This window comes from Tasmannia lanceolata, unplaced genomic scaffold (assembly GCF_043159265.1).
Source record: "Tasmannia lanceolata isolate RefF3 unplaced genomic scaffold, GAP_Taslan_0.1 ptg000012l, whole genome shotgun sequence".
NCBI lineage: Eukaryota > Viridiplantae > Streptophyta > Magnoliopsida > Canellales > Winteraceae > Tasmannia > Tasmannia lanceolata.
In genome coordinates, this window is record NW_027518689.1 from 34,586,326 (window position 1) to 34,600,851 (window position 14,526).

Consider the following 14,526-nt stretch of genomic DNA (forward strand, 5'->3'; position numbering starts at 1 on the left):
AATTTAAACTATCACCAGGACATGACTAATCAAAATAATAATGTGCGGGCATCTTGCGGTAACATAACTTGAACCCACGATCAACACATAACCCTGAAACAGATGATGAATGCCTTAAATTTGAATGGCAAAAGAACTAAAACAATATAACTTCTCTGTCATACACAGCAAAATAAAGACCAAGCCATGACTAATCTCACAAGGCACTTTAATAAGTATGGACAAGCTATATCCAAAAAGATTTCTTGGATGCACTGCTACTATAACCAAAGATTGTGATATGAGGAAAATCAAGTGGATTCTCCCCATAGCAATGACTCAAGCCTTTGGAATTTCAATTCAAAGATCAACAGTTCAAACATCAAGGCTAGTGAAGGAGATACGGTAGAGGCAAAATCCGGATCAAAGAAAAATAAGACAATGATCAAGAAGGATATATGATCCAAACTTAAGAACATGCCACCACTAGAATCATCTATTGACCATAGCAATGAGAAAATCGGAATTCAACACACCAACATATAAGAGGAAACTAAAAAAAAATGAGAAGAAATTACATATTCCTTATTGCAGAAATTGTACCTTTCCTTCAACTTGAAAGTGATGATCTGACAATGGAAAACGCACCGGAAGTTCGCCGGATAACAATTTGCCTAAGTAACTGAAAATCTCCTCCTCCTCTGCTTTTCCCCAATCTCTGGATTTTGGCTTGAATCAGCTGGAGAAAATGAAGAGTCGGCCTCCGTCCAAATCCCCTTATCTCTTTCTTTTTCTCTCCCTCTGCTTTTCTCCTCCTCTTCTCAGATCTCAGATCTCAGATCGGAGATTCCTTTCTTAGATCTAATCCAACCTCATACCAAATCTCTCTTTCTCACCTCCAGATCCATCTCTCGCTTTCTCCGATTCTCCCGATCTCTCCTCCGGTGATTTGAGAACAAGATCTGAGAAGATGATCGGATGGTAGAAGCTTTCTCTGAAATCCACTCCCTTGTCTCTAAGAAAAAGAAAATTGAGATCTATATAAACTTGAGAAGAGAAATCAGACTGGAATAAAATCGGGATCTGGCCGGAAATGCTCAGATCTCGATCGAAAAAAAATAAAAAATGAAAACAAGCTCTCAAATCTGGATCTCTCCCTCTCCCTCTTTCTCCTTCTTTCTCTCTCTCTCTCTCTCTCTTTCTCTCTCTCTCTTTCTCTCCGGATCGGAAGTTGGATTTCCGGTGAATAATCGGAGAAAAAAAACGATCGGAGAAAGGAAAATCTCGGCCTATCTGCTCTCGCTCTCTTCTCTGCGTTTTCAAACGAGAATGAACAGTGCCCTCTTTTTTCTTTGATTTTTCTTTTATATATTAAAAATAACAGTACTGATAATGGCACTTCCACTTGATGAGGCGCGCCTGCCAATCTTGTCCTATTCGGCTTGGGCGCGCCCATCACAGGATAACTCACCCCTCTTCTCAACTGGATATCCCATTCTGCAGATAATTCACCCCTCTCATACGTTCATACTACACCCTTTTCCCGGCTCGTCCTATTTGCCAAATTGGCTCGGAATTTGATGAAGTTTGGCAAGGGTCTTAGTGAGACCCCAATTTATCTTATGATGTAATTTGGGATCCTCACTCATTTATCAGGTAGGGCTTCGCACAAACAATGCAAACCCGGGTCCGGTCAAAATGGGGTGTCTACAAGTAGACATTTGCTTTGTCTGACTTTGTCATTCATTCAAGTTCAAATTTTATATAGAAACCAGTCTTTCTTACCATACTGCTACACTTAATACATCTCCCTTTGTTTTAGAGCATTTCAGCATAGGACATTCACATACTCTTGCTCGGTCTCCATTCGCGCACGCTAAAGCTCATCAAAACAGCCAACAGGTCCTTTCGTGCCGCATACGCTCCGGCGAACAGATCTTAGACTTCAGTTTCGCCTCTAATTTTAAAGTGCACTAAGACGGCCCAAAAAGGGAAAAAAAATCAGTTCATTATTGTACATCAGCCTTGTAATTAATTGATCAAGCAAAGCTCACCACAACATGTTAGTACTCTGAACCTTAAAACTCGTAGAAAGTGACTGAAGCCTCAAGCCTCAAAATTATACCAAACTCTTAAGATAAGATTGAACTTAAATCACAAATCCTGAAATTTCAAATTTAGTAGTTTTCAGGTACATGTCATTTTCTTTTCCTAACTATACACCTTCTGGTCTAGGATTGCTCCATGTTGTCCCGTAGAATCTCAACCTGTGATGGAGGACTGAACTTATAAAGGAATAATTTCCCTACACGCATTATGATGAAGACAATCATAGTCTTTCTGCATACTACCTCATGCAGCCATGAACCATGTGGATCTCTCCCCCTGCAATACTATTGAATTGGTTCCAGATATCTTGTATTTTGTTTTTATCTTTACATATTCCATCGGTTATGTAGGTTTGATAAAAGCATCTCACAATATCACATTGTTTTACAGTTGTTATACTTTTCAATAAGTGGAATACTATCACATTGCTTTAAAGTTGTACTACTTTTCAATAAATAGAATACAGTATAGTATCAAACAAGGAGAAATCGCCAAAGCAAAACTATCATGTTACATGGTATTAGAGGTTATTCCTATTGAGCACCAACAATCCATCCCATTGGCATTCTCCTCCTCTTCCTCTATCCTCCCTCAAGCCTCAGTTCACAATATCACTCAACTTGTCTCTATTAAGCTTTTCCGAATCAATTATCCCCTTTGGCATGACCAATTACTTCTGGTTCTTTATAGTCAAAATTCTTTGATGGCTTCAGTCTTGTACTTCCATCCTCCATCCACCCCTAGCCTAATGACAAGGTTGTTGTCAAGGAGGCATCCAATCTTTGACTTTGTCACATTCGTCCATCTTGATCAAATGTTATTTTGTTGGCTTAATGTAACCCTTTTAGGAGATATCTTAGCTCATGTCTTGGGTCTTCAATCTCCATTTTAAGTTGCAAACCCTCTAGAAACAGTATCTATCTGTGGACGAAAGCCTTCAACACATCAACGGTATTGTGGACGCCCTTCGTAGAGTCACAACCACTCTTGGAAAACTTCAATCTTTCATCTTCATCTTCTATCACTCTCTTATGCCAAATTCTTCAAGTTTCAAATATTTCTCGTAACCTTCTTTCCGTTGCACAACTAACACATGACTTGGGTTTTTTTATTTTTTTTCCTCCAATGGTTTTTTCGTCAAGGATCATTCAACAAGAAAGCTTCTTCATCGTGGAAAGTTCCACTCTTCCTTCAATTCTTCTCCTCGTCAATCTCTTGTTGGAATCTAAGTTGGAGATCTCATTTGGCACATGCCACTCATGTGCTCGATCATCTGTCTTCACGTACCTTCTTAAGGTGTCTTTGCTCGCATTACAATTTGCCAATTTCTAGTTATGTTCACAATAAGTCTATTTATGCTGGTTGTATGGATGAAAAATGATGCATTTTCCATTTGAGTTGTCATTTCACATCTCTAGTTCCTTGTTACAATAATTACTTCATTTGAATTTATGGTGGCCATCTATAATACCCTCCTTTTCATGGTTTTTGTTATTAGCAAAATCTTGTTAGCTGATGATTTTTCTAGGTTTTGTTGGCTCTATCCATTACATAATAAAAGTGACACTCTTTCTTATTTTATGCACCGTAAGGGTATGGTTGAAAATGTCTTGATGCCGGAAATTCATACTTTTCAAAGTGATGGTGGTGGTAAATTCTCTAGCCAGCCTTTCGAATCCTTCTAGATTCTTATGGCATTACCCACTACATCTCATGCCTTAAAACGAGACAACAAAACAATATTGCTGAGGATAAACATCGGCATATCTTTAAAATAGGCCTCGTTGTTGTTGGGTATATAATATAACCCAGGTATGTTCTAATATAAGCCCAATAAGATAATGGACCGGTGTAGTGGGCCTATTTGGGCTAGAGCCCACTAACCTATTAAAACCCTAGTGTATCTAATATATATAGGGGCTGGAGGCAACAAACTTGGTATTCCAAATTAGATACCTTGGGTGTAATGCTTCAAGCAACCTCTTGCTTGACCTAATTACTCTAACAATCTTGAAGCACTAAAAGCCCTTATTTTCTATCTTTTTTTTTTTTTGGACTTGAGACGAGGGTTTTTCTCTAATCTTGAGACGTGGGTTCCTGTGTGGGTTTTCTGCAAATACTCTCTTGTTTGGGCGTTGAAGGAAACGGTGGATTCTGTTGCTTATTGCATGAAAATGGATCGTTGGGGGTTTCTCTCGGATTCTTAATCGGCGAGAGCTTCAGATTCCTTGGCCAGTTGCTAGCTCCAACTTATTTGCAACCCTAAACTCTTGTGGAGCGCAATTATCTCTCTTTCTCTACAAGAGATTGGTGTTTTGGCAAGCCAGTTCCACCGGTTGTGGAAACAAGGGCTGAGATTTGGGGGGTTTTTTTACTCATCATGGGCTCTATCTTGTTGCCCGTAACCTCTCTGCTCCTAAGGGCTGAACTTGTGGAAGTTCTTTGTGGTCGAAATTTTTTTTTTTTAGTGATGGACGGCGAAATTTCAGAATCCAATTGTTGGAGCCAAATCCCCTTGGTGGATTGATCTATTGGAGCTATTTGGTTCGAACCAGAGATATTTGTCACTTGTTTGGACAGGATACCTATGCGCTATATCAGATGTGTGCAATATCACCTTTTGGGAAATTTTGTGCCTAGGAGGGTTTTATGCGATATTTGGCGCACAAGAGCGAGAAATCAGTTTGTGTAATTGTTTTTGCGATTTGGAAACTGGTTTCTGCGAGAAACTTGTAACCATTGATTGATTCACTCATCTCGCAAAAGTAATTACAGCCAGTTCCAAGTAGTCTTGTAAGCTGGTTCTTGTGGATCTTCTCAGACATAATTGGTATGAGACAGTAGGACGAGAAATCTGCTTTTCAGAAATTACTGTCAACTGATGCAAGCCGCCGGTTTCTAACTGGTTACCTTCGCGGCATTTGTGGCTGGTTTTTTGGAACTAGTTTTCTCAGACTTTACAACTGGTTCAGTTTGTGAAACTGGTTTTAGACCAGTTCTCTACAACCAGTTTTGTTGACAGTTTGGGTTCTTTTGAATCTGTTTGGTTCGCCACCAGTTCTTGCATGAGCCTAAATGCCTCGGGTTTGGCCTTGGCTGTTTCTTTATTCTCTGGTTCACCCCTGTAAATCCCAATATTTGTCAGTTGGGTTTGGGTTATTACCTTGGTGGTTATCTGTTGATGAAGGCTTTCACCTTGGCTGTTGGATTTGGTACGCAATTTGGTTCACCCATTTGGCTTCGGCTTTCGCGATACACAAATGAGGTGCACTCTTTTCATATTTACTTTTGTAGTTAGCCTAAAATGGAAAAGACTACTATTCCCTTTGAGATGGTCAAACTTCAATCCTTTGGTGAATCTGAGTTTAATTCATGGAAGTGAAAGACTCAATTCGGTCTAAAATATATGAATTGTTTTTACACCGTTTTGAGTACCTTTGCTGACACGAATGAAGAAGTTGATGAATCTCAATGGCATTCTTTTAAAAATAAAATGTATGAAAAAGGTGCAAATGAGACTGGATGATCTCAAACGATTCATTCGAATCGAAAATGAGACTCGAGCCAGGAATAACTTGGAGATGGTTAGACAGCAACAGTCTGCTGCTAACGCGGTAACAAATCCCAAGAAATTTCCTTGAAAATCCAAGTCACCTAAAAGTGACAATCCCAAGTTGGAGGCCAAAAAGCCTATCTTCCAGAAAAGAAGGGCAAGCGCCACAACTGTGAAAAATGTGATCACTTTGCGGAAGATTGTAGGCTACCTAACCAGTATAAATTTGACACACAACAGAAGGAAGCTCATATGATGGTGGGAAAGACTGAGCCTAAGAGTTTTGTTGCTATGTTGGGCAACGGTAAGGCCAGTCCTTCTTCAGATTGGTGGTTAGAAACATGAGCCACTTGTTGCCGCGAAAGAGACTGTTACAGTGGCTAGCGGAGCAGAGGCAGAGATTACTCATACTGGTACTGCGAACTTGGTCATTTCTTCAGGACAAATACTAACTTTAAAAATTGTTAAAGTAGTTCTAGCTCTTCAAAAGAATTTAATTTTTATTAGTCTTTTAGACTATGCTGGCATATGTACTTCATTTATGTGTGGTAGAGTAACTTTAATTGTTAACTCATACTATTTTGATTGTGCATATTTGATAGATGGTATGTTTGATTTGAGTTTAGATAATGAGACTGTTAGTTAGGATAGTTCATCGCTAATTGCTCCTAAGTTGTTACACAACCGATTGGGACATGTGCACTATCAGAAAATGGTCTAATTTACTAATACTCATAAGATACCATTATATATGTCAATTACATTTGACAAGTGTGAGTGTTAGGAGTGATAGAGAAGGAGAAGATACACATTGACAGGGTTCAAGGAATTCTGTGCCTCTCAGGGCGTAATCCTTGAAACTATTACTCCTCTCTCGCCTCAATCAAATGGCACAGCTGAGTGTAAGAACAGGACGTTAACTTAAGTGTTAAACTCAATGTTAATGTCAGCTAGCATGCCTAGTTGCATTTGGGGAGAGGCAGCTTTGACTGCAAATCACATCCTAAATCTCTATATGCTCCTCCATGTGATAGAGTACCCAAGAATTTGGTGAGGAGTTTGTGACCTACCAATTGGAGAATGATCCATCATCCTATCAGGAGGTGATGAGATCTAGCGACTCTATGTTGTGGGCAGAAGCCATTCATGATGAAATGAGCTCTCTGTTAGAAAATATAGCTTGACAGCTAGTCGATTTGTCAAAAGAGGCTAAGACTATGGGCTGTAAGTAGATATTTGTATGTAATTATATAATGTTTGTTATAGTCTTAAACAAGCACCTAAATTGTGGCATAAATTTTTTTTTGACAAAGTAGTAAAGAGCTTTGGGTTTCTGACAAATTACTCGGATAAATGCCTTTACTATCGTTTTGTGTCGAATACGGTCATGATTATTTGCTTGTATGTAGATGTTGATTCTTGTTTCTAATCTCTCTCTGTAATGAGTAATGTGAATCTAACCTTGGGTAAAGAATTCGACATGAAAAGATCTGGGTGTTGTTAACACCATTCTTGGTATGAAAGTAAGTTTTGAAAGGCAAGGAATCACCCTTGGCCTAGCCCATTATATGAAAAACTACTTTCCTTTTGAGGATGCGGTGAGTGCAAACCGATTGAGACACCATTTTAATTATACCACGAAGCTGATCTTTAAGGAAGAGACAGTGTAAGCCAGTTAGATTATTCTAAACTGATAGGTAATCTCATGTCTGTTTTGTGTTGCACTAGGCCAGACATAGCCTTTATAGTTGGCATGCTGAGTCGTTTTCCTAGCACTCCTGGCCATGAGGATAGAAATGCCCTTATGAGGCTGATGAGATACCTTTCGTGTACTCAAGAGTATGCTCTGAACTATGGTGGCCATCCACTTATTGTGGAAGTTTATTCTGATGTATCATGGGGCTCAGAATCAAATGACAGCAAATTTATTGTTGTTGTGTGGAAGTCGAATTGGAACTTTATGCCCTAACTTCAGCTATAGATGAAAGCTAAGGGATAAAGAATCTGATTATGGTTATGGCATTTCACTGACCCGATTGAAGATTAGTTCTTTAGTGGGTTAAGGATTAGTTCCTTATGTGTGTTATGTGATAATCAAGCTACAACAATGGTTGTGAAGAACTCACTCTTTAATGGTAAGAGGAGACATCTTAGGCTGCAACAGGCCATATGCTGAATTATCTCAAGAACACGGGATTATCACTTTGATTGATTCGAAATCGAAGGATAATAGGCTGAAGCTCTCACAACAGGGACTGACCACAAGATCGAATATTCAAAATTGTGGAGGAGATGGGGTTAAAGACCGTGTAAACATGTCTTAACCTACATCCATGTTATTTTGAATTTTTCGAATCTTCCTCTGTTTTGGCTAAGATAGGCACTTGATATGTTTCGATGATGTTTACAGTTGTTGTATGTTATTCCACATTTGATGACATGTCCTTTTTTGGGAAAGGTTGTGCATTCCAAACTTGATGATACAGCTTAACTCAAATATGGATAATATTACTGTAACATTCCAACAAAAAAAAAACATGAAATGGTTCTTTGCAAAAGAAACTATTTGGTTTTGTTCTTTATTGAAACTTGACAATTAGGAATGGTTATTTGCAAATGAAGCTGTTTAGGTCTTGTTCTTTATTGAACTTGACAATGATGCTTATGATGAGAGTGATACTGATACTTTTTCAGTCATTTTGGAATTGTACTAAGTTCTTCTTCAGGTAAAACTAGATACTTTCGTGAATTATGGAATTGTACTAAGTTCTTCTTCAGGTAGAACTAGATACTTTAGTGTTTTACACAAATGATTGGATTCATTTTTATGAAATCCATATTTGGTAATTCACAGGGATTGGCGAAAAAGGAGGAGCTTGTCTTGATTTGGACTTTGATGAAGATGACTTACTTAAATCTTCTAAAGTCATAAAGACTATGCTTTTATTTCAGTATGTATAGAGTTCACTTTTTTGTGGAACTTTATTTTGGATCTCGATGAGAATCATACCCCATGAATGAATTCCTCTAAGATCAGTGGGGTTCACTTATATGTGAAACTACCTTTTGGTTGAGTTTAGCTTGTTGTATATCTAAAACTCTTAGTTTGTCATAAAAGGATTCGTGTTTTCAGTTGGATTACAGATCTTTTATGATATAGACCATATGGTGATGTGGATGTTTCAATATTTTGTTTTGAACATTACACTATCTATCTATTGGATTGTGCTATATGTAGAACATAGGAGGAGATTGTTGGGTATATAATATAACCCATGTATGTTCTAATATAAGCCCAATAAGATAATGGACCGGTGTAGTGGGCCTATTTGGGCTAGAGCCCACTAACCTATTAAAACCCTAGTGTATATATATATATATATATATATAGGGGCTGGAGGCAACAAACTTGGTATTCCAAATTAGATACCTTGGGTGTAATGCTTCAAGCAACCTCTTGCTTGACCTAATTACTCTAACAGTTGTTATGAACTACGCCAATCTTCCAAAATAATACAGGGATGCGGCCTTACACACTAGTACATACATCATCAATTGGCTACCATCTTGGCCCCTGTGAGCTTCTATTCAAGAATACCCTAGACTATGCTTTTCTTCGTGTACTTGGATGTAATGCTACCCTTATTTGGCCCCTTGCAATCGCCGCAAGTTTGAGTTTCGTGCTCATCAATATTGTGTGTTTCTTGGGTATGGTATAAATTAAAATGGGTAAAATGTCTTGATCCAGCTACGGAATAGAATTTTTGTATCTCAAAATGTCATTTTTAATGTAATACTTCCTTTTGCAACAATGGTGGTACCTACTACCACCTTGTTTGAAGATCCAAACCATTCATATGTTGGGCCCCAATGTAAATAGATTGTACCCCAAAAATCATCACCGTAGGATGATCCTAATCCTCTAATCTGTAGATAAACTTCACTATATAAAAATCTCTAAAGATCAGACAGTTAGGATCATCCCATAGAGATGATTTTCGGATATGGCCTATTAAAGTTGGTGCCCAATAACCAAATGGTTAGATATTTGAACAAGGTGGGCCCCGCTCTATTTTAAAAAAATATATGCATACCTACATATATACAAACATCACATAACATAACATGTATTTATTAAAAAATTATTGGGGCCAAACCATTCATTTGTTGGGATCTAATGTAAATATGCTTTTTCCCAAAATTTATCTCCATAGGATGATCTTAACTCTTCGATCTATAGAGATTTATATATGGTGTCGTCCGTCTATAGATAAGAGGGCAAGGATCATCTCATACAGATTATTTTATGCGCAAGAGGTGTTGAGCGGCTGTGGAAGGGTTTACGAGTTCTTCATATTGGGTCTCAATTGAACTGTTGAAATCTTCAAACAAGGCAGGCCTAGTGCAGATGAAATAGTCCTTCCCATACTTTTTTGAGAGAGAGGAGAGAAAGACGAGGCTGCATAAGTTAATGTCCTCATAACCCATGATTATCACTCTAAATCCAATCTCCTTGATCAATGGTTTCATATTTTGAGGGTGGAGTGCCATCTTTCCATCGGAGGTGTTATATAAAGTACTCATCGTGATATAGATGCTATCTTCCATGAATCTTGTTTTGGATTCCTCTTGCCGTTAAATGTATTCTAAAGGCACTATCTCTCATGGGTTATGTTTTCGACTAATCATTATTATACTATAGGTACTTGTGAGCACTATCTCTCATGGGTTATGTTTTCGATTAATCGTTATTATACTATAGGTACTTGCGAATTTTTTGGTCTCAATTTGATATCATGGTGTTCCATAAAGCAACCAACTGTGTCCTGTATGAGCAGTGAAGCATAATACTGTCTAGGTGATCTCCATGACCGACCTTTGTTGGATTTAACATCTTGTGGGTGATCTCGACATTTTTCTTATTCACCCTCTGTCACGCCCCAACCTCACTGTGTAGATATTGTCTGGTTCTGAGTCATCTACCCTCCCCGTCGGAGCGAGACCTCCCATCCAGTACGGTGTGCCAGTGAGGACGCTGGGCCCTAAGGGGGGTGGATTGTGAGATCCCACATCCGAAAGGGAGGAAAAGTTATTGGGCTATATATGTGGATTTCTCATCTCCCTGGATAGATGCATTTTCCTGTGGGAAACGAAACCGAGGCGGGTTGCGACCCAGAATCCTGCACAGTGTGGGGCCAGGGAGTGACACCCTTAGTTACACTTTTGTGATAATATAGGAGCCACCTATCTCACAGGCAACCCGATTCTATAGGCTTGGATAAAACATATTAAAGTTGACAATCATTTTGTTCGAGAAAAGTTTGCTTGTGATGCCCTTCAAGTCGATTTTATCTCTAGATCCGATCAATTGCGTTTACTAGATGTTTGCCTTCCTCAAGATTTATATTATTGGGAACCAAACTCAACATCACTATTGCTTCCTTCTGTTTGAGGGAGGATCTCAAATTAAGGACAGTTTTCCCAATAGGTTCCATGGCCATGTGGGTGTCTCATTGTGACGAAGTCTATCAAAATTGTTTTGGATAGTACCTCATAAAACCATGCGGAAGTCTCCATATATGAAATTCTATTGAAGTGGTTCCTGTTATCTTGTGTTTTGCTTCTTCCTTTTTCCTCTTGTATTTGGTTTTATTTTGATCACATCCATGAGTTGCTTGGGTTTGATAAAATAATCTCACATTATCACATTTTAAGAGGAATACTACCAATAGTATGAGTGTCCCATTGGATTCACGTCACTTAAGCCAACCAGACTTACCTGCTTATCCCATTTCTAATTTTCATCAAAATAATCTCACATTATTGGCCATGATATCAATGATCGATCAAATGTGACACCTATTGTAATATATTGATGATGGATGCATGGTGGGTCCAAACTTCAAAAGATCCATTCCATCTACTTAGTGGGCTCACCTCGGATATTCTCTCATGTCAATAACGAAAATGTGTTAACTAGATGTTGAGATCAACAATTTTTTGCCATTGAATGTGGATAAATGTAGCTCTTAAATCGAACGGTTAAGATCATTTAAACAAAGTAAAACTTTAGGTGTGTGAAAAAAACCAATTGCTCCAAAAGCTTAAGCTGTTGGAGAAGGCGTTATTTAGTCTTTTATACTCAACACTCCCCCTCACGCGTGGCCCCTCTTTTAAGGGTTGTACAGCACGGGCTTACATGTGGCAACCAATTACTCCAAAAGCTTAAGCTTGTTGGAGTTGGTGTTAGTTGATCATTGATGCTTCAACACTCTGGGATATCAAGGTTAGGTCCACCAAGTGGGTGTGGGTGTTTGGACTGATATGTGGACCCTTAATTTTAAGTCTAATATTTTGGAGCCTTAGTTTTGGCACCACGAATGATTTAAGTTTTGGATGCACTCAGAATCCCATGGGAAAACATAATTCGGACCCTTCAGTTAGTCTGCCCTGGTGTGGAAATGCTCCTCCTGGAGGCATCCTCAGAGATCATGAAGGGCAAATTCTAGACTGTTTTTCTATCGACACCTCGCCGGAGCCTGTTCAAAACTTGGAAATAGAATCAATCCTTGCTGATTTTCTCATGGGAGTCGGAAACAATATTGATAAAGTCTTGATTGAGTCAGATTCAAAGCTCGCAGTTAATGTTTTTCAAGGAAACTACAAATGCCTGTAGAAAAAAATTCCAGTCCTCACCAAGATCAATAAAATCCTCTCCAATCTTTCTCAATGGTCCATAACTCACACTTGGCATGAGGCCAATGGTGCAGCAGATTTTCTATCCAAATAGGATTGTTTATGTAAGTGAGACCATATCATCATCTCTTCTCTCCCTCCTCCATTTTCTGCTAGCGTCTATAGCAGAAGGCATTTCGCGGATGCGGCTGTTGCATGTGAGAGCAGCCACCTAGTGAATGAAGATAAAATCTGCTGAAAAGTGAGCCTGTGTAGGTAGCTGCTAATGCAACAGCCCATCCGTTAAATGCCTCTTGCGATGGACGCTAGCAAATCCCTTGCTTTCATTATTAATACACTGGTTAATTGGGGTCCGCCAAAACCAGTCCTACCTACCCAAAAAAGAAATACGGTAATATGTGACCCACTCTGCCACAAAGAACATGCTTATTGTGTTACAAACATTAACCATCACTCCAACCAAATGCTATTCAAAACACATTGATGTAGGGTAAATAATTAATTTTTTTTTGGGAAAATTACATTTACACCCCCTCTAGTTTCTGACATATCCACTTCCACCCCTATAGTTTAAAATGTGACAAATACACTCCTGTAGTTTCAATTTGTTTAAGGTTTGCCCCCTCATCCATAGATTGAAGGGTTAGGATGATCCGATGGAGCTGATTTTTTGGGCACACCCTATCTATATCAGGACCCATCAAATGAACGCTTTGGATCATCAAAATAATGTGGGCCCATGCCCGAATCCAAACACTACCAAACGCTTTGATGTAGTGTCCAGAAAATCTTCTCCATTTGATGATAGTAACCCTCCGATCTGTGAGGCATAAAATGAAAAGCACGATCAAAGGGTTACGATCATCCCATGGACAGGATTTTCTGGGCACACCCTACCTACATCAGGGACAAACAAATGAATGGTTTAGATCACCCAGATAATGTGTGACCCATAAAATAACCGGCCCACAGCCTACGGCCAACTAACGTGCAACCCAAATTATATCATTCTCGAATATCCAATGGCACACCTCGATCTCCCCAGGCTTCGATCCCAACACCACAAAAGCAGCGTGCGTGGCACTCCACTGCGTAGTATCCAAATGACAAATCCCCACCCCTTTTCACCTCCTTCCCGCTCTTCTCATCCAACAATTCCACGTCATACACCATCACACGTGGCACCTCATGACAGTAATAAACCAAATACGGAAACAAGCTCTGGTGGCACGACACCGACCTCGTCACCTTCCCCCCATTCCTCCCCACCACCAAAGTTTTACCCCATCCCTTCGTATTTTCCGTAGTAGAAATCATTGCCGTCTTCCCAAGAACGGAAAATGCGAACTCCGACATCGCCTCGATGGATGTCACACACCGCTTTGTCTCGTCTTTCACTGCCGGCCGTTCAAATTGTTTTCACCACCACCGGCTCTATTCCGTCGGCGGCTAACATTTTCACCAGCTCTGGCAACCTCGACGAGCTGAAAGGGAACTTATCCGCAAGAATCCTTGGAAGGAAAGATCTCTTCGGCATTTTGTCCCTTATATCCGGCATCGGAATCCTTTTCCCCTCCACAAGATTCTCTTGCCGGAAAAACTTCCCGGCCTCCACCTTAAACTGACTCTGCCGGAGTCCGGTAGCATTCAAGTAGTCAGAAAAAGTCGTATGAGTTTTAAAATTAGTGTCATTCCCGACGTACTGTGAAAACCTCGCCGACGGATTTCCACCGGCATCTTTCCCGTACTCCCCAAAATCGCTCTTCGAAGGGAACGACGTATTGCCGTAGTTCATGAAAAACTCGTTGGCATTGGATCCCTTCCCGTACGAACGGAATCTGTTGACAGACTCCTACGATCCGTCGCCATAGTTTTCAAACAGCTCCAACCCACTGCTTCCTTCGCCGTCATACGAACCGAAGTCATTCCGAACGACGTTGCCGGAAAGTCCATATCCTCTAAAGGCGTCGAGCGCTCCATTCCCGCTCTTGTTGTAGATCTTGAAGTCATTTGTGACATCATTGGACTGCTTCGCGTAGGACGTATACAGTCCAAGTGCGCTATTTGCGCCGGATCCGTAATCCTTGAAGCCGGTTTTGACGACAGTGGAGTTTTCTGAGTAGAATGTGAATGTGACCTGGTCACCATTGCCATCTGCACCATATGTAGAGAAGTCGTTGGGTTGGAGG

General features: G+C 39.8%; 1 protein-coding gene across 1 annotated transcript; it reads right to left on the reverse strand.

Annotated features, from left to right (window-relative positions):
- Window positions 1-12,776: 12,776 nt before the first annotated feature.
- LOC143888751 (polygalacturonase-1 non-catalytic subunit beta-like) lies at window positions 12,777-14,283 on the reverse strand. The gene is made up of 2 exons (XM_077393166.1): window positions 13,751-14,283; window positions 12,777-13,457 (listed from the first exon to the last, which is right to left on the reverse strand). Exons 1-2 carry the CDS (start codon window positions 14,130-14,132, stop codon window positions 13,321-13,323), a joined length of 519 nt encoding a protein of 172 aa, XP_077249281.1. The 5' UTR covers window positions 14,133-14,283; the 3' UTR covers window positions 12,777-13,320.
- Window positions 14,284-14,526: the final 243 nt, after the last annotated feature.

Coding starts and splice junctions, on each gene's coding strand:
- LOC143888751 (XM_077393166.1), bottom strand. CDS start 14,132: ATGAACTACGGCAATACGTCGTTCCCTTCGAAGAGCGATTTTGGGGAG. Junction 13,458..13,750: donor GCCGGTGGTGGTGAAAACAA/TTTGAACGGCCG, acceptor GGAGGTGAAAAG/GGGTGGGGATTTGTCATTTG.